Source organism: Ranitomeya imitator, chromosome 2 (genome assembly GCF_032444005.1).
Source record: "Ranitomeya imitator isolate aRanImi1 chromosome 2, aRanImi1.pri, whole genome shotgun sequence".
NCBI classification, from domain to species: Eukaryota; Metazoa; Chordata; class Amphibia; order Anura; family Dendrobatidae; genus Ranitomeya; species Ranitomeya imitator.
Genome location: NC_091283.1, coordinates 276,901,588 through 276,927,048, shown reverse-complemented (window position 1 = coordinate 276,927,048; position 25,461 = coordinate 276,901,588). Strand labels below are relative to the sequence as shown.

The window sequence follows — 25,461 nt, the reverse complement described above, 5'->3', positions numbered from 1 at the left end:
TTACCGGCATCGTTGGTCGCTGGAGAGCTGTCTGTGTGACAGCTCTCCAGCGACCAAACAGCAACGCTGCAGCGATCCGGATCGTTGTCGGTATCGCTGCAGCGTCGCTTAGTGTGACAGTACCTTAAGGCATGTGGTCGTGGGCGTGGAGTTTCTGCAGGGAGAGGACGTGGGGATTCTGTGCCTCCTGTGGGCACCAGTGACTCAGCATCCCCCAGTTTTACCAGGGAACAGTCCTTTATGCGCAGCTTTGTAGGAGCTCGCCGTATCCCACTGCTGTGGGACGAACAAATTGAAGCCATTGTCGGATGGATGGCAGCTAACGCATCGACTTCAATTAGTTCCAGATCCTCTCAGGTCCTGAGCACTGAAGAGCACCCATCTGTCTCTTCACCACCTGCCAAATTGCCCAGGCAGTCAGAGAGCCCTGGACAGGAGCCATCTCTACTTCTGTTCTCTGAATCTCTTGGCTTGGAAAGAGGGGGCCAGCCAAGCAGCATTCTAGAATTTGAAGAAGAGGTAGTATGCAGAGATGCGCAACCGCTTTGTCTCTCTGAATCTGAAGAGGTGGGTGGGCCAGTGCCTATGGTCAGCACACCTCAGTACGCATCTGATGATGAGACTCAGGTGCCACTTTCTGGTGCGTATTGTGCTGTTGAGACTACCGAGGAGAAGCAGTTGTTTGAAGAGGGTAGTGTAGATGATGAGATCCTTGACCCATCATGGCGTGAGGTACAGGAAGGTGGTGGGAGCAGCTCTGAGGAAGAGATTCCCTGAACGGCCCAAAAAGGAGGGAGAGGGAGGGGCAGACTTGGTTGCTTGTAGCCTCCACTTCGGCATCCATTAGGAGCATGCATCTTCCAAAACGGGCGCTCCCAAGACTTGCAGTGCCTGGTCCTTTTTTGACACAGTTGCAGATGACATTTGCTTTGTCAAATGCAAGCTGTGTAATCAGAAAGTGAAAAGAGGGAAAAGTGTCAGCAACCTCAATACCACAAATATGTGGAAACATGTGCGGACCAAGCACGTGGTGGAGTTACAGAGACACACTGAAGACCTAGGCCAACCTACAGCGCCACCTACCACCTCTTCAGCTCGTGTTGTAGCCTCTTCCTCTATCTCACAGACAGCTGGTTCGGCTTACTCACAGGATTGCCATGGAAGAACCTCTGCACTGTTGTACAGAGACACAGTGTCATTACACCACGTTCCCTGTCATCCTCACACTCCCAGGCCATTCTACAGGCATTGGTAGCACAGGCATGGGAGAAAAGGCGCCCATACTCGGCAAACCAACCCAGAGCACAGGCTCTGAATGCTGGCATTGCAAAACTACTGTCCCTTGAAATGCTATCATTCAGGCTGGTGGAGACTGACATCTTCCGTAACTTCATGGCATTGGCAGTGCCACAATACAACATGCCCAGCCGCTTTTATTTCAGCAGGCAAGCCGTCCCTGCCCTGCAAAAGCATGTGGAGGAAAAAATTAAACATGCGCTACTAAACGCCGTCAGTAGCAAGGTCCACCTGACCACCGATGCGTGGACCAGTAAGCATGGACAGGGACATTACCTTTCCCTCACTGCCCATTGGGTAAATGTTGTGGAGCTGGGTACAGATCTTGAGTGGCACTGTATGTGTTTTGCCAACTCCATGGATTACAGGAATCCAGTCTGTACACATTGACTCCTCCTCATACTCCAGTTCCTCTGAATCAGCGCTGCAGGAGCCGTCACGGTCTACCTCCACATGGACTCGTGAACGCTTACCTGTTACTACCGATAAGAGCACAGCCATGGCCAAACGTCAACAGGCCGTATTGAAATTAATTTCTTTGGGGAATCGAACCCACACAGAGAAGGAGCTCGGGAATGCCATCAGGCAGCAGAGCGATGTGTAGTTTGTGCCAGCGAATCTCCAGCCAGGCATGGTAGTGTGTGACAATGGCTGAAATTTCGTGGGAGCTCTGGGCCTAGGCAACCTCACTCACATCCCATGTCTGGCACATGTGCTTAACTTGGTCGTGCAGAGTTTTTTGAGGTACTATCCGGATCTTGATGCACTGCTGCACAAGGTCCGCATAGAGTGCGCTCACTTGCGGCGTTCCAGCATGGCAAGATTGCGCATTGCAGCTCTGCAGCGCCGATTCAGCCTTCCGGAACATCGCATCATATGTGACCTACCCACCAGGTGGAATTCAACATTACATATGTTGGAGAGGTTGTGTGAGCAGCAGGAAGCAGTAATGCAGTACCAGCTGCATCAGGCGCAAACAAGTCGCACTGCGCGCCGTTCACACTTCACCACCACTGAGTGGGCCTCTATGAAAGACATCTGCCACGTTTTGTGTGCCTTCGATGATTGCATGTGGATGGCGAGTGCAGATGATGCACTAGTCAGCATGACTATCCCCCTTATCTGCCTGCTTGAAAAAACACTGCAAGCACTAAGGGAGGAGGTTTTGGAAGAGGTGGAGGATGGGGAGTCACAAATGCCATCTGCTTCTGGACAGTCTGTGCAACTTGGTTCCTCACAAATGCCTAGGCAGGGGACACTTTGTGAGGAAGATGAGGAGGAGTCAATGGAGGATGAAGACATCTGTCCAGAGGAGGGAGGTACACAATGCTCTAGTAGTCAGTATGTAGAGCGAGGGTGGGGTGATGCAGAGCAGGCAGAGATGACGCCTCAAGCAGGGGACAGCATTTCTTGGCCAATTGGCAGTCTGCAGCATATGGTTGATTTCATGCTGCAGTGCCTGAGAAACGACCGCCACATCGCCCACATTCTCAACACGGCTAATTATTGGGTGTCCACCCTCCTAGATCCTCGCTACCGGGAGAACTTACAAAACCTCATAACACCGTTGAATCGGGAGCGTAAAATGCGGGAGTACCAAGACACACTGGTGCATTCCATCATGTTCTCCATTCCACCTGAGAGCAGTGCTGCTAGTGCTTTACAAAGCAGCTCAGTGCGTCGGGGCAGTGGAGGAAGCTCTGCACAAAGGGAGCAGAAGCAGCGCCTCAGCACAAGGCAAGACCAGTATGGCCCAAATGTGGCAAAGTTTTGTGTCCCCGCCACAAATGTCTACACCATCACATTCGCCAGAAGACTCGCTACACTCATCAGGAGGGCGTTAAACTAGAAGAAGAGGGGACGGGAAGAAAAACATTAGACTCGAACAAAGACGACCCAGGAAAACATACTCAGAAGGGAGGTAAGAACATTTCTAAAACAATCCACAGTGAGGAGATTGGAACAAAACAAAATCCTCTAAACTGCATGCTCGCAAACGCCAGAAGCCTGACAAACAAGATGGAAGAACTAGAAGCAGAAATATCTACAGGTAACTTTGACATAGTGGGAATAACCGAGACATGGTTAGATGAAAGCTATGACTGGGCAGTTAACTTACAGGGTTACAGTCTGTTTAGAAAGGATCGTAAAAATCGGAGAGGAGGAGGGGTTTGTCTCTATGTAAAGTCTTGTCTAAAGTCCACTTTAAGGGAGGATATTAGCGAAGGGAATGAGGATGTCGAGTCCATATGGGTCGAAATTCATGGAGGGAAAAATGGTAACAAAATTCTCATTGGGGTCTGTTACAAACCCCCAAATATAACAGAAACCATGGAAAGTCTACTTCTAAAGCAGATAGATGAAGCTGCAACCCATAATGAGGTCCTGGTTATGGGGGACTTTAACTACCCGGATATTAACTGGGAAACAGAAACCTGTGAAACCCATAAAGGCAACAGGTTTCTGCTAATAACCAAGAAAAATTATCTTTCACAATTGGTGCAGAATCCAACCAGAGGAGCAGCACTTTTAGACCTAATACTATCTAATAGACCTGACAGAATAACAAATCTGCAGGTGGTTGGGCATTTAGGAAATAGCGACCACAATATTGTGCAGTTTCACCTGTCTTTCACTAGGGGGACTTGTCAGGGAGTCACAAAAACATTGAACTTTAGGAAGGCAAAGTTTGAACAGCTTAGAGATGCCCTTAATCTGGTAGACAGGGACAATATCCTCAGAAATGAGAATACAGATAATAAATGGGAAATGTTTAAGAACATCCTAAATAGGCAGTGTAAGCGGTTTATACCTTGTGGGAATAAAAGGACTAGAAATAGGAAAAACCCAATGTGGCTAAACAAAGAAGTAAGACAGGCAATTAACAGTAAAAAGAAAGCATTTGCACTACTAAAGCAGGATGGCACCATTGAATCTCTAAAAAACTATAGGGAGAAAAATACTTTATCTAGAAAACTAATTAAAGCTGCCAAAAAGGAAACAGAGAAGCACATTGCTAAGGAGAGTAAAACTAATCCCAAACTGTTCTTCAACTATATCAATAGTAAAAGAATAAAAACTGAAAATGTAGGCCCCTTAAAAAATAGTGAGGAAAGAATGGTTGTAGATGACGAGGAAAAAGCTAACATATTAAACACCTTCTTCTCCACGGTATTCACGGTGGAAAATGAAATGCTAGGTGAAATCCCAAGAAACAATGAAAACCCTATATTAAGGGTCACCAATCTAACCCAAGAAGAGGTGCGAAACCGGCTAAATAAGATTAAAATAGATAAATCTCCGGGTCCGGATGGCATACACCCACGAGTACTAAGAGAACTAAGTAATGTAATAGATAAACCATTATTTCTTATTTTTAGTGACTCTATAGCGACAGGGTCTGTTCCGCAGGACTGGCGCATAGCAAATGTGGTGCCAATATTCAAAAAGGGCTCTAAAAGTGAACCTGGAAATTATAGGCCAGTAAGTCTAACCTCTATTGTTGGTAAAATATTTGAAGGGTTTCTGAGGGATGTTATTCTGGATTATCTCAATGAGAATAACTGTTTAACTCCATATCAGCATGGGTTTATGAGAAATCGCTCCTGTCAAACCAATCTAATCAGTTTTTATGAAGAGGTAAGCTATAGACTGGACCACGGTGAGTCATTGGACGTGGTATATCTCGATTTTTCCAAAGCGTTTGATACCGTGCCGCACAAGAGGTTGGTACACAAAATGAGAATGCTTGGTCTGGGGGAAAATGTGTGTAAATGGGTTAGTAACTGGCTTAGTGATAGAAAGCAGAGGGTGGTTATAAATGGTATAGTCTCTAACTGGGTCGCTGTGACCAGTGGGGTACCGCAGGGGTCAGTATTGGGACCTGTTCTCTTCAACATATTCATTAATGATCTGGTAGAAGGTTTACACAGTAAAATATCGATATTTGCAGATGATACAAAACTATGTAAAGCAGTTAATACAAGAGAAGATAGTATTCTGCTACAGATGGATCTGGATAAGTTGGAAACTTGGGCTGAAAGGTGGCAGATGAGGTTTAACAATGATAAATGTAAGGTTATACACATGGGAAGAGGGAATCAATATCACCATTACACACTGAACGGGAAACCACTGGGTAAATCTGACAGGGAGAAGGACTTGGGGATCCTAGTTAATGATAAACTTACCTGGAGCAGCCAGTGCCAGGCAGCAGCTGCCAAGGCAAACAGGATCATGGGGTGCATTAAAAGAGGTCTGGATACACATGATGAGAGCATACTGAGAGGCCTGGATGTCTTCCTGGAGCAGAACAATATTGTATCATACAATTATTAGGTTCTGTAGAAGGACGTAGATCTGGGTATTTATTATGATGGAATATAGGCTGAACTGGATGGACAAATGTCTTTTTTCGGCCTTACTAACTATGTTACTATGTTACTATGTTACAGACGGCTCCAGTCAGCAGGAGGCAACGTTTCTGTCAGATGGTGACAGGCTACATGTCTTGCCCTCTCAGTGTACTCCCAGATGGCTCTTCCCCCTTCAAGTTTTGGGTCTCTAAGCTGGATACATGGCCAGAGTTTAGCCAGTATGCATTGGAGGTGCTGGCTTGCCCTGCTGCTAGTATATTATCGGAACGCGTCTTTAGTGCCGCAGGTGGTGTACTAACAGACCGTTGCATGCGACTATTCTCCGATAACGATGACCGGCTTACTTTTCTGTAAATGAACAAGGCCTGGATCTCGCAGGAATTTGCCAGTCCTCTTCCAGATTAAATAATTGGTTGGCAACAGTATCCAGGTCTCCTGTTGTGTTCATGTTTCTACCACCTGAACTGTAATCCCTGGGCTCCAACACCGCCAGTTGCTGCTCAGAAGTGCCGTCTGCACAGTGAACACATGCTCCAGTGTTATTGGGGTTCAGTAACGTCAGCTGTGTGTCTGGCAATTTCTCCTGCTCTGTCCACATTCACACTACTACTGATTTTAAACTTGATCTAATTAGGCCTCTGGCTCCACTCTGTTTTTAGTATTTATCCTGGGTTCCAGCACCGCCAGCAGTTTCCCAGCAGTTTCTTTGGCACGGGTACTCTCTCCTGCCCAGCCTGGTTCCAGCACGCCAGCTGTTTCCGGGTAGTGTCAACGTCACTTTGCCTCCAATACGTTGTCCTGTCGTGTTGCGGTCGGGTTAGCTGACTCTATGGTGCCTGCAGTTTAGGTGCTTCCTATGTGGGCTGTGGGATCTGGCAATGAAGGCTGGTTCCGTACTGCCAATAGGACAAGCACCCCCTGTAGGACTGTGGGTTTCGGTAACCGGCCGACTCGCGGCCTTGCAACTTTTTTTTTTCATGTGTACCTTCTGCTGCCTATCTGAGTTCCAGTAACATTAGCTGGTTCTTTGGAAGTCAGTCTTGAATATGTCCCCCTGGGTTCCAGTAACATCAGCTGGTTCCAGGCAGTGCCTTTGGCTTAGGTGCCTCCATCTCGGTATGCGAGTTCCACCAACGTCTGCTGGTCCTTGGTAGTGCTTTCTGGCACAGGTACCTCCTGCTTAGTAACCGGGTTCCAGTACCATCAGCTGGTCTTCGGTAGTTCCATTGGCTCTTGTACCTTCTGCTACCCATCTGGGTTCCAGTACTGTCAGCTGGTTCCTCAGCTTTCTTGAACTTTCCAAGTTCAAGCTTTTTGAAATGGTTTTTGGTAATTACTCTAGATCTCCCTGATGACGACCCTGAAGTCGATGACCCTGATGACCACCCCGAAGAAGACGATGACCCTGAAGGCCACCCCGAAGAAGACGATGACCCTGAAGATGATGACCCTGAAGACTGAAGACGACGACCCTGAAGAAGTTGATGAAAAAGATGCTGCTGCTGAGGATGATGAAGGAGAAAGTGTGGGAGAAGTAAAAAAGAAGGTGAAGAGCATGGAAGTAGTGAAACATAAATATCTGACAAGATATAAAAAAGCTTAACATAGTCAATATCTTTGTAACTCCGAACATCTTAAAAAAAAAAAATAATTCCTGCTATTCCATTTGATTGGGCTAAACCTCTTAGTTGTTTTCCTTCATGTAGAATTAACCTACAAGGAAAGAAAGGGTTTATTTTCATTCCGATATTTGTGTCCCATTGACTTGCATTGGTTTCCGGTATCGGAATCGGCGATATCCATTATTTTTTGGGTTTCGGTCCGATCCAATATTTCCTGATATCGGAAGGTATTGCTCAACACTAATGAACACATTTTCTATATAAACAGGTGTATATTATATTCCCTGAGCTTTATAGGTGAGGAATGAACATGAAATACATGTAGATAATAGAGGAAGGAACACATATCCCGTATAAACAGGTGTATATTATATTCCTTGTGATTTATAGGTGGGGAATGAACATAATATATATGTAGATAATAGGGGAATGATGACTTATCCCATATAAACAGGTGGATATTATATTCCTTGAGCATTATAGGTGGGGAATGAACATGGAATATGTTTTCATTCCTCTATTATCTACACCACCTATAAAGCTCATTGAATATAATATACACCTGTTTATAAGGGATATGACATCATTCCCCTTTTATCTACATACAGTATATATTATGTTCATTCCCCACCTATAAAGCTCAGGGAATATAATATACACCTGTTTATATGGGATATGTGTTCATTCCCCTATTATCTACATACTAGATGGTGGCCTGATTCTAACGCATCGGGTATTCTAGAATATACATGTCCACGTAGTATATTGCCCAGCCACGTAGTATATTGCCCAGCCACGTATTATATTGCCCAGCCACGTAGTATATTGCCCAGTCACGTAGTATATTGTCCAGCCACGTAGTATATTGCCCAGTGACGTAGTATATTGGCCAACCACGTAGTATATTTCCCAGCCACGTAGTATATTGCCCAGCCACATAGTAACATAGTAACATAGTTAGTAAGGCCGAAAAAAGACATTTGTCCATCCAGTTCAGCCTATATTCCATCATAATAAATCCCCAGATCTACGTCCTTCTACAGAACCTAATTGTATGATACAATATTGTTCTGCTCCAGGAAGACATCCAGGCCTCTCTTGAACCCCTCGACTGAGTTCGCCATCACCACCTCCTCAGGCAAGCAATTCCAGATTCTCACTGCCCTAACAGTAAAGAATCCTCTTCTATGTTGGTGGAAAAACCTTCTCTCCTCCAGACGCAAAGAATGCCCCCTTGTGCCCGTCACCTTCCTTGGTATAAACAGATCCTCAGCGAGATATTTGTATTGTCCCCTTATATACTTATACATGGTTATTAGATCGCCCCTCAGTCGTCTTTTTTCTAGACTAAATAATCCTAATTTCGCTAATCTATCTGGGTATTGTAGTTCTCCCATCCCCTTTATTAATTTTGTTGCCCTCCTTTGTACTCTCTCTAGTTCCATTATATCCTTCCTGAGCACCGGTGCCCAAAACTGGACACAGTACTCCATGTGCGGTCTAACTAGGGATTTGTACAGAGGCAGTATAATGCTCTCATCATGTGTATCCAGACCTCTTTTAATGCACCCCATGATCCTGTTTGCCTTGGCAGCTGCTGCCTGGCACTGGCTGCTCCAGGTAAGTTTATCATTAACTAGGATCCCCAAGTCCTTCTCCCTGTCAGATTTACCCAGTGGTTTCCCGTTCAGTGTGTAATGGTGATATTGATTCCTTCTTCCCATGTGTATAACCTTACATTTATCATTGTTAAACCTCATCTGCCACCTTTCAGCCCAAGTTTCCAACTTATCCAGATCCATCTGTAGCAGAATACTATCTTCTCTTGTATTAACTGCTTTACATAGTTTTGTATCATCTGCAAATATCGATATTTTACTGTGTAAACCTTCTACCAGATCATTAATGAATATGTTGAAGAGAACAGGTCCCAATACTGACCCCTGCGGTACCCCACTGGTCACAGCGACCCAGTTAGAGACTATACCATTTATAACCACCCTCTGCTTTCTATCACTAAGCCAGTTACTAACCCATTTACACACATTTTCCCCCAGACCAAGCATTCTCATTTTGTGTACCAACCTCTTGTGCGGCACGGTATCAAACGCTTTGGAAAAATCGAGATATACCACGTCCAATGACTCACCGTGGTCCAGCCTATAGCTTACCTCTTCATAAAAACTGATTAGATTGGTTTGACAGGAGCGATTTCTCATAAACCCATGCTGATATGGAGTTAAACAGCTATTCTCATTGAGATAATCCAGAATAACATCCCTCAGAAACCCTTCAAATATTTTACCAACAATAGAGGTTAGACTTACTGGCCTATAATTTCCAGGTTCACTTTTAGAGCCCTTTTTGAATATTGGCACCACATTTGCTATGCGCCAATCCTGCGGAACAGACCCTGTCGCTATAGAGTCCCTAAAAATAAGAAATAATGGTTTATCTATTACATTACTTAGTTCTCTTAGTACTCGTGGGTGTATGCCATCCGGACCCGGAGATTTATCTATTTTAATCTTATTTAGCCGGTTTCGCACCTCTTCTTGGTATATTTCCCAGTATATTTCCCAGTGACGTAGTATATTGCGCAGCCACGTAGTATATTGTCCAGTTACGTAGTATATTGCCCAGCCACGTAGTATATTGCGCAGCCACGTAGTATATTGCCCAGTGACGTAGTATATTGCCCAGTGACGTAGTATATTGGCCAGTGAGGTAGTATACAGCACAGAGCCACATAGTATATTGCACAGCGAAGTAGTATACAGCACAGAGCCACGTAGTATATTGCCCAGTCACGTACTATATTGCCCAGCTACGTAGTATATTGCCCAGCCACGTTTGTCACAGGTTAAAAAAACAAAACAAAACATATACTCACCTTTCCGAGGGCCCGTTGTAGTCCACGGCAGCTTCCGGTCCCAGGGTTGGTATGAGCGCAGGACCTGTGATGACGTCACGGTCACATGACCGTGACGTCATGGCAGGTCCTTCTCGCGCAGGGCCTGTGATGACGTCGCGGTCACATGACCGTGACGTCATGGCAGGTCCTTCTGCCATACCATCTTTGCCACCGGAACCTGCAACGGAAGATGGTGGCCGGCGCGAGCGGCTCAGCGGACTACAGAGGGTGAGGATAGCAGGTTTTTGTTTTTTTTAAATTATTTTTAACATTACATCTTTTACTGTTGATGCCGCATAGGCAGCTTCAATAGTAAAAAGTTGGGGACACACAGGGTTAATAGCGGCGGTAACGGAGTGCGTTACCGCCGGCATTAACCCTGTGTTAGCGGTGACCGGAGGGGAGTATGCGGGTGACAGGCACTGACTGTGGGGAGTAACGAGCGGCCATTTTCTTCTGGACTCTGCCCGTCGCTGATTGTTCACGGCAGCCATGACAGGCAGCTGGCGAGACCAATCTGCGAATGAATAACCGTGACAAAACGACAGACAGACAGAAGGACAGATGGAAGTGACCCTTAGACAATTATATAGTAGATATTCCATGCTCATTCCCCACCTATAAAGCACAGGGAATATAATATACACCTGTTTATATGGGATATGTGTTCATTCCTGTTACGACTGCACATTCTTATCTGTCTTCTTCTGTCCCTCGGTGCGCTCCCGGCTCTGCTCTGCTTCTCCCTTCTCTCGGTCGCGGCATCCTGTTCTTCCGCGCATGCGCAGTCGCGTCTCCTGCGCCGCACTGCCTCCTGGAAGCTCGCGACCCGATGGCTCTGCCCCAATATTGCGGCGCCCATCGGGTATTTCTTCCCGGCGTCTTCCCAGGTAAGACGCCTTTGCTTTGTAGGTTTCCCTGTACTTATTCCCAGTGTATCTATGTCCTAGGCTCCCCGGTCCCTGTACCTTTGTCTTCGCCGTGTCTGTCCTGTGCTCCATTCTTGTCTGCCCTGTCTCTCCTCCGAGCCTACCCTGTGTACTTGCCTTGTCTGCCCTATGTCTACTCCGTGCCTGCACTGTGTTCCAGTCGTGCCTGCCTTACGTACTTGCCTTGTCAGCCCTGTCTCCACCATGCCTGCCCTGTGTTCTTGCCTTGTCTGCCCTGTGTCTACGCCGTGCCTGCCCTCCGTTCCAGTCGTGCCTGCCTTACGTATTTGCCTTGTCAGCCCTGTGTCTCCACCGTGCCTGCCCTGCGTTCTTGCCTTGTCTGCCCTCTGTCTACACCGTGCCTGCCCTCCTTTCCAGTCGTGCCTGCCTTTATGTACTTGCCTTGTCAGCCCTGTGTCTCCACTGTGCCAGCCCTGCGTTCCCACCTTGTCAGCCCAGTGTCTTTGCCGTGCCTTCTCCAAGTTCCAGTCTTTCCCACTCGGTGTCTCCGCTGTGTCTGTCATCTTCTTTTGTTTCAGTAGTCGTCCCTTTGGCTCCTGCTGTTGTGTCTCCATCCCCCTTGGACCTGCTCCTAACGCTTCCTGTATAGGGGGTGGTTCCATCTGGTCCGCTCATCGTCGGGCGCTCTAGAGTCACGACCCAGAGGGTCCACTCTCGGGTTCTTCTCCGAATCCTTACAGTAAGCAAAGGCCATGGACCCCGCAGGAGCATCTGCTGCGCAAAAAGACTTAGTCTTTTTGCGGGAGAATCAGATCCATATCATGTCTTTCATGAAGGCTATGGACTCTCTTCTTTCCTCGCTCCAGTCTTCTGACCCTGATAACGCTTGCCAATTAGCTGGCTTACTGCAACAGTTGGTTCAGCATCGTGATGTCCAGGCTCATATTCTTGGCTACATGGCCTCGGTGGACGATCGTCTGCTTTCTTTGCAAATGGCCGCCTCCACCTCGGTCTCTGCCCCCCACCCACCTCCCCGCTTAGCTAAACCTCCACGGTACAGTGGTGATCCCAAATTATCTCGGGGTTTTTTAAATCAGTGTCGTCTTCATTTTGAACTTCTGCCCCAGCAATACCCTACCGATCTGGCTAAAATTGTTTTTTTAATTTCCCATTTGGAGGGTGACGCCTTGGCATGGGTTAATCCCCTTTGGGAGCGAGACGATCCCATGGTCTCCCTATTGTCTGAATTTTTTGAGACTTTTCGTCATGTTTTTGACGAACCCGTACGTTTGGCCTCTACTATTGAGGCTCTTTTTAATCTCCATCAAGGATCCATAACTGTGGGCCAATACGCCATTCAGTTTCGTACTCTCTCTTCCGACTTAAGCTGGAATAATGAGGCATTGGTAGGAGCCTTCTGGCGAGGTCTCTCCGGACATATAAAGGATGAGCTAGCTGGTCGGGACACTCCTACGGGTTTGGAGGATTTGATTTCCTTGGCTACCTGTATTGATCTTCGTTTCCAGGAGCGTGCTTGGGAGCGGAGACTACTTTGGCCTTCCCCTGCAACCCACAAACCATTCAGTCCGCGGCTCGGTACTTCCTCCATAGCGTCCTCACCAGAACCGATGCAGGTGGACCGTCTCAAAATGACTGAACAACGACATAAGGAGAGGCGGGCTCAAGGATTATGTTTCTACTGCGGGAGTGCCTCTCATCTGTTGCGGTCCTGTCCTGAACGTCCGCAGAACTTCACCTAGGTCAGGTAGGAGAGGCCTCCCTAGGTGTTTGTGATACCTCTCAACCTCTTACTTTGTCTGTCTTATTACACATTTCTGGTAAGGGCTTTTCTTTATGTGGATTTGGGCGCTGCAGGGAATTTTATTAGACTTGAGGAAGTCATAAAATTTTCTGTCCCTGTTAAGACCTTGGAGAGTCTGTTATTCCTTGCATCCGTAGATGGTAAACCATTACAGGAGTCCGTTATGCAAGTTACACAAGAGGTGGAGCTTCAAGTAGGGGCTTTGCATAGGGAGAAAATTGCATTTTATGTTTTAGCTGGTCTGTCTCATTCTGTTCTTCTAGGTCTTCCCTGGTTACGGAATCACGAGCCCTTATTAGATTGGCATAATGGTAATATTTTGCGCTGTGGAGAATTCTGTCGGGAACGTTGTCTGCTGCCGGTGCGTCCTGTGGGTGTTTCTTCTTCTTCTTCCTTTTCCGCTTTACCCTGTGTCTACAGTTCTTTCTCGGATGTCTTCGACAAGAAGGAGGCAGAAGGTTTACCTCCACACCGACCATATGATTGTCCCATCGACCTCGTGCCTGGGGCAATCCCTCCAAGAGGCAGAATCTATCCTCTCTCCCCTCTTGAGACGCAAGCCATGTCGGACTATATTCAAGAGAATCTTGCAAAGGGATTCATTTGCAAATCTTCTTCTCCTGCCGCAGCAGGCTTCTTTTCCGTAAAGAAGAAAGATGGCTCACTTTGTCCCTGCATTGATTATAGAGGTCTTAACAACATTACGGTGAAGAACAAATACCCACTGTCACTCATTCCTGAACTCTTCGATTGCCTCAGAGGAGCGCAAATTTGTACCAAACTGGATTTGCGTGGAGCATACAATCTGGTCCGAATTCGTGCTGGAGACGAGTGGAAAACCGCCTTTAACACTCGTGACGGTCACTGAGTATTTGGTTATGCCGTTCGGCTTCTGCAACGCACCTGCGGTATTCCAGTAATTAGTTAATGATGTATTCCGGGTCTTTTCTACTCCAGTGTCGTGGTTTATCTAGACGACATTCTCATCTTCTCTCCGGACCTTTCTTCTCATAGACGGGATGTACGTCGTGTCCTGCAACGACTAAGGGAGAATCATCTTTTTGCAAAGATTGAGAAATGCGTCTTTGAGCAGTCCTCCCTGCCCTTCCTTGGATACATTGTCTCGAAGTCTGGTCTGGAGATGGATCCCGAGAAAGTTTCTGCAGTTCTTAACTGGCCTCGTCCTCTTGGAATAAAAGCAATCCAACGTTTTCTTGGCTTTGCCAATTACTACAGACAGTTTATTCCTCATTTCTCTTCGATTGCTAAGCCTATTTCTGCTCTTGTTCGCAAGGAAGCCAACTCCAATCTTTGGTCCTCTGAAGCTGAATAAGCTTTCCAGACTCTAAAGCAGAGGTTCGCTGCAGCTCCTGTGCTTCATCGCCCAGATGCTAATAGACCATTTATCATCGAAGTCGACGCATCATCCGTCGGAGCTGGAGCAGTTCTTTTGCAAAGATCCTCTTCTGGCCATTTAGTTACCTGTGGTTTTTTCTCCAAAGCCTTCTCTTCCCCTGAACGGAACTATTCCATTGGAGATAAGGAACTATTGGCTATCAAGTTAGCTTTAGAGGAGTGGCGCTATCTTCTTGAAGGAGCAGTTAATCCGTTCGTCATTTACACAGACCACAAGAATCTGGCCTATGTTCAGTCAGCTCAGAGACTTAATTCACGACAAGCCAGATGGTCTTTATTCTTTGGACGGTTTGATTTTGAGCTTCAATTCCGACCCGGAAATAAGAACGTCAAGGCGGATGCTCTCTCTAGATCCTTTCAGCCTATGGACGTAGAAGACTCTCCGGCTCATATTATTGATCCTGCAAGAATCGTCACCCTTGCTCCTCTAAGAGTGGTCTCTCCACCTCCTGGCAAGACTTTGGTGTTTGATCAAGACAAAGTGAGAGTTTTACGTTGGGGACACTCCTCCAAGATCGAAGGACATGTTGGAGTGAAGAAGACACTCTCTCTTATCTCTTGGCATTATTGGTGGCCGTCCCTCCATCAAGACAGCTCTGAATTCATAGCTTCTTGCCCTTCGTGTGCCAAGAACAAAGTTCCCAGACAGCTTCCGTCTGGGCTCCTGCATCCTTTTCCTGTGCCTTCCGTTCCTTGGAGCCATATCGCCATGGACTTCGTCACCGATTTGCCTCGTTCCTTGAATTGCTGTCATCCTGGTTATCGTAGATCGGTTTTCCAAAATGGCTCACTTTGTTGCTTTGCCTGGCCTGCCTTCCGCCTCCGAGTTGGCAAAAATCTTTTTACATCAAGTCTTCCGTCTTCATGGTTTCCCGCAGCATATTGTCTCTGATCGTGGAGTCCAATTTACTTCTCGTTTTTGAGAGCTCTGTGTTGGTTAATGAAGATTAACCTGGATTTCTCCTCCGCGTATCATCCACAGTCCAACGGCCAAGTGGAGCGAGTTAATCAAGTTCTAACTACATACCTGCGACATTTTTCCAATGCTCATCAGGATGACTGGGTTTCTCTTCTCCCTTGGGCTGAGATTGCTTATAACAATCTTCCCAGTGAATCTTCTTCTAAATCTCCCTTCTTTGTGGTCTTTGGTCAGCATCTGGGCATTCTTCTTCCTGTTTCTCTCACCTCGGGGGTACCGGCGGCGGATTTCTTGTCCCAGGAGTTCTCTAAAATTTGGAGTGAGACCAAAGAGGCCCTCGAAAGTGCTAGTTATAGAATGAAAAGGTTTGCTGATAAAAAGCGTTTGGATGTTCCTCCATATTTTCCCGGCGATAAAGTTTGGTTATCTTCTCGCTATATTAAGCTTAAGATTCCCTCTCGCAAACTAGGACCTCGCTACATTGGTCCCTTTCCTATCTTAAGTCGCATCAATGATGTTTCCTACAAATTGAAGCTACCTGCTTCCTTACGTATTCCCAATGCCTTCCATGTGTCTCTTCTCAAACCCGCAGTGTTCAATCGTTTCCATCCGTCTATCCCTCACTCTCCACAACTCTGTACTTCTGATGGATTTTTAATGTCAAAGATATCCTTGCCAAAAAAGTTGTTATGGGGAGGACCTATTTTTTGATTGATTGGGAGGGATTTCGTCCTAAGGAGAGATCCTGGGAGCCCCATGAGAACATCAATGCTCCTCTTATCATGAAGAGATTTCTCTCCAGCCTTAAAAAGAGGGGGAGTAAGGAGGGGGGTAATGTTACGACCGCACAGGTCATAAGAACCTGTCTTCTTCTGTCCCTCGGCGCGCTCCCGGCTCTGCTCTGCGCCGCTCTGCTTCTCCCTTCTCTCGGTCGCGGCGTCCTGTTCTTCCGCGCATGCGCAGTCGCGTCTCCTGCGCCGCACTGGCTCCTGGGAGCTCGCGACCTGATGGCTCCGCCCCAACATGGCGGCGCCCATCGGGTATTTCTTCCCGGCGTCTTCCCAGGTAAGACGCCTTTGCTTTGTAGGTTTCCCTGTACTTATTCTCAGCGTACCTATGTCCTAGGCTCCCCGGTCTCTGTACCTTTGTCTTTGCCGTGCCTGTCCTGTGTTCCAATCTTGTCTGCCCTGTCGCTCCTCCGTGCCTTCCCTGCGTTCTTGCCTTGTCTGCCCTGTGTCTACTCCGTGCCTGCCCTGCGTTCCAGTCGTGCCTGCCTTACGTACTTGCCTTGTCTGCCCTGTGTCTACGCCGTGCCAGCCGTGCGTTCCCGCCTTGTCAACCCAGTGTCTTTGCCGTGCCTTCTCCAAGTTCCAGTCTTTCCCACTCGGTGTCTCCGCTTTGTCTGTCATCTTCTTTTGTTTCAGTAGTCGTCCCTTTGGCTCCTGCTGTTGTGTCTCCATCCCCCATAGACCTGCTCCTAACGCTCCCTGTATAGGGGGTGGTTCCATCTGGTCCGCTCGTACACACGGCTCCGCTCCGTACACCCCGTACACACACGGCTCCGCTCCGTACACCTCGTACACACACGGCTCCGCTCCGTACACCCCGTACACACACGGCTCCGCTCCATACACACTGTAAACCCCTCCTGACCCCACACAGAAACTTCCCCTCATCCAGCACCATGACAACCAGCACAGCAGAGTCCTGCATACACTGAGGCCCCTGATCATGTGACCCTTGACTCCTCCCCTCCTGTGACCTCATCACAGGTCCTGTGTGCACGGAAAAGCCATATATGTGGAGTGCGGCTCTGCGGGTGGAGGTAGGTGCTGGAGGCTCCATTATTCTCTATGTGGAGTGCGGCTCTGTGGGTGGAGGTCGGTGCTGGAGGCTCCATTATTCTCTATGTGGAGTGCGGCTCTGTGGGTGGAGGTCGGTGCTGGAGGCTCCATTATTCTCTATGTGGAGAGCGGCTCTGCGGTTGGAGGTCGGTGCTGGAGGCCCCATTATTCTCTATGTGGAGTGCGGCTCTGCGGGTGGAGGTCGGTGCTGGAGGCTCCATTATTCTCTATGTGGAGTGCGGCTCTGCGGGTGGAGGTCGGTGCTGGAGGCTCCATTATTCTCTATGTAGAGTGCGGCTCTGCGGGTGGAGGTCGGTGCTGGAGGCCCCATTATTCTCTATGTAGAGTGCGGCTCTGCGGGTGGAGGTCGGTGGTGGAGGCTCCATTATTCTCTATGTGGAGTGCGGCTCTGCGGGTGGAGGTCGGTGCTGGAGGCTCCATTATTCTCTATGTGGAGTGTGGCTCTGCGGGTGGAGGTAGGTGCTGGAGGCTCCATTATTCTCTATGTGGAGTGCGGCTCTGCGGGTGGAGGTCGGTGCTGGAGGCTCCATTATTCTCTATGTGGAGTGTGGCTCTGCGGGTGGAGGTCGGTGCTGGAGGCCCCATTATTCTCTATGTGGAGAGCGGCTCTGCGGTTGGAGGTCGGTGCTGGAGGCCCCATTATTCTCTATGTGGAGTGCGGCTCTGCGGGTGGAGGTCGGTGCTGGAGGCTCCATTATTCTCTATGTGGAGTGCGGCTCTGCGGGTGGAGGTCGGTGCTGGAGGCTCCATTATTCTCTATGTGGAGAGCGGCTCTGCGGTTGGAAGTATTTGGTGATTCTCCATTACTAGGTGTGGGGGGCATTAACCCTTTCAACACTGGGGAGGCTCTTTTGGGGTCTCTGGTGTGAACAGTGATGTAACAGCTGTGGACAGAATGCGGCTTCGCTGGTTCCCAAGTCCACATTAGATCCATTCAGACAACTGCAGGATGTGAGGACAGAAGCCCAAACAAGTTCTCACAGAATGCCATTATTGTTCTCCTTGTTTAATAACCTGCCAAGAAAGGCTACGTTCACATTTGCGTTGTGCGCCACTGCGTCGGCGACGCAATGCACAACGCAAATAAAAATGCACAAAAACGCATGCAAAAACGCTGTGTTTTGCGACGCATGCGTCGTTTTTTGCCGAAATTTGGACGCAAGAAAAATGCAACTTGTTGCGTTTTCTTGGTCCGACGCTTGCGGCAAAAAAATGCATTCGTCGCACAATGCAGCACACAAAAACGCATGCGTCCCCCATGTTAAATATAGGGGAGCATGACGCATGCGTCGCCGCTGCGTCGCCCGACGCAAACCCGACGCACAGATGCATAACGCTAATGTGAACGTAGCCTTAAATCAGACAGCTGGGGGCTGATATCAGGCTGGCAAGTTCCCTGGATATTGGCCCCTTCCCATCCTAAAAATATCAGCTTTTAGCCACCCCAGAAGTGGTGCATTACATTAGATGCGCCACTTTGCCTGGCTCTTCTCTATTGCATTGGTGCTTTGGCAATCGGGGTAATTCTTTGGGGGAATTTGTCAGCTGGCATCAATCCTAGGGGTTAGTGTTGGAGGGATATCTGTCAGACACCCCATTACTAATCCAGTAAGCTGAAAGACAAAAACACTCAGAAAAATGTTTCATTTTTAAAAAACAACTCCCCTACCCCCTAGTTCACCAAATTATTGAAATAATTTTTAAAAAATCCGTGCTGGTTTTCAGGAGTCCACAAAATCCAACCTTGTCCAAAAATGGCAAGCTGAAAAACCTGAAAAGAGAGCAATAAATGAATATAGACAAGAGACAATCTTTCGTTCACCATCATAGTACAACCTATGGAGACTTGTTCTGTGATCAAAGCATCATAGGTCATTATGGTTCTCACAGTACAGCCATTCCCCCACACAGTATAATGTTCCAACAATACCTCCATCCCCCATACACTGTATATGTGTGACACTAGTCACTCCTCCTGGACAACCCGCAAGGCTGGGTGATCAAAAGGTCCAAGGTCAGAAGAGTACGTCATAGGTGATAAAAAAAATCATCAGTTAAATGTCCAGGGATCAAAATACCAGTAAGATAGTGGATCACAGAGCACGGTCCTAGGTCAGGCAGCAGTAGAACAAAGTACAGTGAAACAAGGCAAACATAACACCAGTGAGCAAAATACCAGGTATTTATCTGAACCACCATCAGTACATGAATACATGAACGGACCCACCATCAGTACTTGACTATACCACGAGAACCATTATCACATTATCATTAAATTGATACATCACCAGAACCTCTATCAGTACTTGACTACGTCACCAGAACCACCACAAGTATATGAATACATGACCAAAACCAAGAGTACTTGAATACAAGAACGAAGCTTAGTACAATAATTGTAATATCAATTCAGTCTCATAAACCAATGTACAGGTCCTTCTCAAAAAATTAGCATATAGTGTTAAATTTCATTATTTACCATAATGTAATGATTACAATTAAACTTTCATATATTATAGATTCATTATCCACCAACTGAAATTTGTCAGGTCTTTTATTGTTTTAATACTGATGATTTTGACATACAACTCCTGATAACCCAAAAAACCTGTCTCAATAAATTAGCATATTTCACCCATCCAATCAAATAAAAGTGTTTTTTAATAACAAACAAAAAAACCATCAAATAATAATGTTCAGTTATGCACTCAATACTTGGTCGGGAATCCTTTGGCAGAAATGACTGCTTCAATGCGGCGTGGCATGGAGGCAATCAGCCTGTGACACTGCTGAGATGTTATGGAGGCCCAGGATGCTTCAATAGCGGCCTTAAGCTCATCCAGAGTGTTGGGTCTTGCGTCTCTCAACTTTCTCTTCACAATATCCCACAGATTTTCTATGGGGTTCAGGTCAGGAGAGTTGGCAGGCCAATTGAGCACAGTAATACCATGGTCAGTAAACCATTTACCAGTGGTTTTGGCACTGTGAGCAGGTGCCAGGTCGTGCTGAAAAATGAAATCTTCATCTCCATAAAGCATTTCAGCCGATGGAAGCATGAAGTGCTCCAAAATCTCCTGATAGCTAGCTGCATTGACCCTGCCCTTGATGAAACACAGTGGACCAACACCAGCAGCTGACATGGCACCCCACACCATCACTGACTGTGGGTACTTGACACTGGACTTCAGGCATTTTGGCATTTCCTTCTCCCCAGTCTTCCTCCAGACTCTGGCACCTTGATTTCCGAATGACATGCAAAATTTGCTTTCATCAGAAAAAAGTACTTGGGACCACTTAGCAACAGTCCAGTGCTGCTTCTCTGTAGCCCAGGTCAGGCGCCTCTGCCGCTGTTTATGGTTCAAAAGTGACTTTACCTGGGGAATGCGGCACCTGTAGCCCATTTCCTGCACACGCCTGTGCACGGTGGCTCTGGATGTTTCCACTTCTCCACAATCTTCCTCAGGGTCCGGTCTCCTCTTCTCGTTGTACAGCGTTTTCTGCCACATTGTTTCCTTCCAACAGACTTACCATTGAGGTGCCTTGATACAGCACTCTGGGAACAGCCTATTTGTTGAGAAATTTCTTTCTGGGTCTTACCCTCTTGCTTGAGGGTGTCAATGATGGCCTTCTTGACATCTGTCAGGTCGCTAGTCTTACCCATGATGGGGGTTTTGAGTAATGAACCAGGCAGGGAGTTTATAAAAGCCTCAGGTATCTTTTGCATGTGTTTAGAGTTAATTAGTTGATTCAGAAGATTAGAGTAATAGGTCGTTTAGAGAACCTTTTCTTGATATGCTAATTTATTGAGACAGGTTTTTTGGGTTATCAGGAGTTGTATGCCAAAATTATCAGTATTAAAACAATAAAAGACCTGACAAATTTCAGTTGGTGGATAATGAATCTATAATATATGAAAGTTTAATTGTAATCATTACATTATGGTAAATAATGAAATTTAACACTATATGCTAATTTTTTGAGAAGGACCTGTATTGCACGAATTTACAACCCTACAACTTCCATTATGTCCGTAAAAATGGTAAAAAGATACGTTATTATTTATTTATATAGCCCAATAATTCCATGGTGCTGTACATGAGAAAAGGGGTTACATACAGGCTTATAGATATCGTTAACAATAAACAAATTTACAATGACAGACTGGTACGGAGGGGAGAGGACCCTATCCTTCCGGACTTACATTCTTCAGGATAATGGGGAAGAGACAGGATGTCGGGGTGCTGCAGCACTAGTGGTGGTGAGGCGGCAGCTCTGGTTGTGGTGAGGTGGCAGCTCGGGTGGTTGGTGAGGCGGCAGCTCGGGTGGTTTGTGAGGCGGCAGAATGGTTATTGCAGGCTGTAGGCTTTCCTGAAGAGATGGTGTCACGATTCACACCGTGACCCTCACCCCTACGTCACGGATCGGGGTGACTTTAGGCCAACAGACGGCTATCTTAGTTATCCCTCCACTGCTAACAATGTGATGAAAACAAACACAAGGCTATAGGCCTATCAGTTTACAGCAGGGGCTTATTTTAGTTATCCCACTGCTCTGCAATATAACATGAACTGCAGGGATTTATGTATATCCCGCTTTACAGTTCCGCTTGAACTTGCAGCTCTCTGGCACCCCCCTTACCCTCAGGTCAGGTTAGGTACTGCACCTATGGTAGTTAGTCGTCAGAAAGGCTGCCTACTTTGTACTGGCTATTGGGCACGCTGCAGCGAGGCGATATACTACTTACACTCAGGCAGGAAGAATAATTATCAACGCCGCCGTCTCTACAACGACTCCAAAAGGCACAGAACAAGGTATGCTGCCACCAGCTTCGATTAAACGGGTCCAAAGCTAACCCAAAACAGTAGCGTAATTCCCTTTAGAAGACTTGGGGTACGTTTTAGAGCAGGAAGAACGAAAACTAGTAATTTAAATATTTTACACCGAAAGATTAAGGCAGTGTTTACAAAAAGGTATATAAAGATGTTACAATATGAGACAATTGAAAATATATACAAGGTAATTATAACAATAACGGGTTAAATGAGAAACTAACACTTAGATGTGTTCAGGACATTGCAGGCAACCAGGCTAGTGGGCGAAGTTCCCAAATATCCCAATGCATCAGGGCTAGCAGTAAGAGCTCCTCCGCTAAAACATGCCTCTTGGTTACCTGTCATAAAACTTATAGCTCAGCCTGGTGACATCACTAAAAGGGTTGGTTTCCTCAGACCCTCCCCTCTCCTCAGACTTACCAAATTTAACACAAATTTGTATAATGCTCGTATCTCCGTTCCAGAACATGTCAGAATCCCAGCACACCCCTCATTCTTCTTATTTTACAATTGGCTTTCTATTGGTACCAAGTTCGAGCTAGTTGGGACACACAGTTTCGGAGAAATCTGTACTTTGTTGGAATTATAGGCTCGCGCATACAGTGGCTGATAGATCCGCTGATGGAGATTCGCAAAATGGACTTATTATTTTCCTAGCCAAAATCGTTGGCCCACTATCTTACTATAAGAGGACAAAGAATCGCATGTCTTGAGAGAGATATCAGACCAGTTTTAGCTGGTACAATTGTCTATTGCAGCTACAGCGGTTGTATAAATTCCTTTTGTGGGAGGGAATGAGTAAGTTGCTCTGAACCTGGAATTTGCAGCTAGAAGCAATAAAACCTCAGCAAAATACAGAGTGAAGGGGGTCAATGCCCACCCTTTATGTGCTGGCAAGAGAAACTAAAACTTATATTATTCATTATCCTCACAGATGGGTTTTCAGGTTCCGTCTGCGGGATCCGAGGGTGGTGGATAATCGGACGTGTTGAGGCGCGGAATTCCAGAGGATGGGAGATATTCGGGAGAAATCTTGGAGGAGGTTGTGTGAGGAACAAATAAGTGTGGTGGAGAGTAGGAGGTCTTGGGAGGATTAAAGATTACGTGAGGGAAGATAGTGGGAGTTTAGTTCAGAGATATAGGGAGGGGACAGGTTGTGGATGGTTTTGTAGATCAGTGTTAGTAGTTTGAACTGGATTCGTTGGGGAATTGGGAGCCAGTGGAGGGATTTGCAGAGGGGAGAAGCAGGGGAGTAGCGAGGAGAGGGGTGTGTTAGCCGAGCAGCAGAGTTGAGGACAGACTGGAGTGATGCAAGGGAGTTAGCGGGGAGGCCACAGAGGAGGCTGTTGCAGTAATCGAGGTGGGAGTACATGGAGTTATTAGCAGCCATCATCATACTGCGGACTATACAATGATCATTTGCATCCAGGTATCTTATGGATTACATCTTCTCTGGAGGTCGTCTTTCTTTCGATCTCCATCTTGTCTAGGTGACATGATGACTTTTCACAGTCACAGCTGTCTCAGCAGACCTCCATCTTCTCCTCTCTTTTGCAGCACATCCTGGTCAGTCACAACAAACTTGTGATTCCTACAGCCAATAAGTTGCTGATGCAATGGCCAACTTAGCCAGTGATTGGGAGCATGGAGGACATGTCTTAGTCAGTAATACAACTTGTGTTCCAGTCCGTATAAGACTAGAGACTACAACATCTACACGTTCTATCTCCTGATATGTTTCACATTGTTGTCATCCTTTATGATGTTACATTGGCTCACTTTCTTCCTATTCATTTCCCTGCAATATCAGATCCTCTCAGTGGACATCTTGTATATTGAGAGAAATTTTCTGACTTAATCATCAAGGATGGATATGGACAGGGACCAGATGGCGGAGAGAATATTACACCTCACCCTAGAGATCCTCTTCCGTCTTACTGGAGAGGTGAGAGATTCTGATGACCTCACATTACATCAATCTTATCGATGGGAATAAGATGGACAGAACTGGAGAGGTGAGGACTCTGGAAATGTCTGTATTGAGATTTATTAATTTGTCTCTCCATAACCAGGATTACACGGTAGTGAAGAAGACCTCTAGTGAGCTCTGTCAGGACCTGGTGTCTGAGGGATGGGGAAGACCACTGAGCCCAATCACGAGGCCTCTACCTCACCTGATACATGAGAACTTCAATGACCGGAAGATCCTAGAACTCACTTACAAGATGATTGAGCTGCTGACTGGAGAGGTGACACTGCTGGGAATGCTGGGACATTATACAGTAACACTATGAAGGGAGGGGGATGACGGTATCATTGTATGTGTCAGGTTCCTATAAGGTGTCAGGATGTCTCCGTCTATTTCTCCATGGAGGAGTGGGAGTATTTAGAAGGACACATAGATCTGTACAAGGACGTCATGATGGAGGTTCCCCAGCCCCTCACATCACCAGGTAATAGATAGGACTAAATACACATGCCCTATAATTATCTGTATTTAAAGAATGAATTCAGTCCCTGTATGTGTTTCCTCCAGATCTATCTAGTAAGAGGACAACACCAGAGAGATGTCCCCGTCCTCTTCTTCCAGAGGACTGTAAACAAGAAGATCCCAATGTTCCTCAGGATCATCAGGTAGATGGAGAGAAGGAGTCATGAGATCTCTACTATGATGTGTAGACGGCTGTGAAGGTCTTGTGCTCAGTCTTGTTTCTCCTTCGCCTCATTGGGGGACACAGACCGTGGGGTGTATGCTGCTGCCACTAGGAGGCTGACACTAAATGATACAAAGAAAGTTAGCTCCTCCTCTGCAGTATACACCCTCCTGCTGGCTCTCAGCTAACCAGTTCTTGCTTAGTGTCTGTAGGAGGCACATGGGTCTGGTTCAGACCCCAACGTTTTTATTTTATTTTTTACTTTTCTGTAAATTTTTATTTTTTAATTAACGGAGTGAAGGGGGCGACGGATCCTTTCAAGGTTCTGATCTCCCCCGAACCATCAACAGGTGAGCACGGCGAGTATACCTCCCTGTACCCTCTCCTGCGACGTGGGAAGCCATGCCTGACCTCACTTCAGGGGCGACGGTTCCTTCACGGTCCCGATCTCCCCACACCAGCAGCAGGCGACCACATGGAGTGTCGCCTCCATGTATCCTCTCCTGGAGCCAGGCCTAATGCCGGACAACTGACCCTGTCCACCCGGACTGAACACCGTGGATGTACAGAGGCCCCTCTCTATGGCGTCCGATCAGCCCCCACTGTCCCACCACTGTGAAAGCGGATGGCACAAGGAGGCGGACGGTTCCTCTCCACCTCCCTAACAAAGGGATGATGGATTGAGGTTTATCCCTGCACCGTCCACGCTGCAAGGAACAGCGCTGAAACCCACATCCGCGGCGGCTCCATGCCGGGACACGCATCAATGGTGAGTGGATCCATCTTCAGTGGGATATTCACATGCTGACAGGCAGCCTCAGCCACTTCCATGTGGCCCACCTCTCTGAGGTAACG

General features: G+C 47.0%; 1 protein-coding gene across 5 annotated transcripts in view; it reads left to right on the top strand.

Moving 5' to 3' along the window:
• Positions 1-25,461, top strand: part of LOC138666922 (zinc finger protein 665-like) — a 129,974-nt gene that overhangs the window by 65,271 nt on the left and 39,242 nt on the right. The window contains exons 2-6 of one of the 5 annotated variants that reach the window (XM_069755106.1): positions 7,015-7,218; positions 23,763-23,897; positions 24,025-24,201; positions 24,282-24,405; positions 24,489-24,586. In XM_069755106.1, coding sequence (XP_069611207.1) covers positions 23,820-23,897; positions 24,025-24,201; positions 24,282-24,405; positions 24,489-24,586 — 477 coding nt within the window. In that variant the 5' untranslated portion in view covers positions 7,015-7,218; positions 23,763-23,819. Of the gene's footprint in view, positions 1-7,014; positions 7,219-17,014; positions 17,081-21,150; positions 23,898-24,024; positions 24,202-24,281; positions 24,406-24,488; positions 24,587-25,461 lie in introns of those variants that run through there. The other 4 variants (XM_069755109.1, XM_069755107.1, XM_069755108.1 and 1 more) reach the window with 4 other exon arrangements.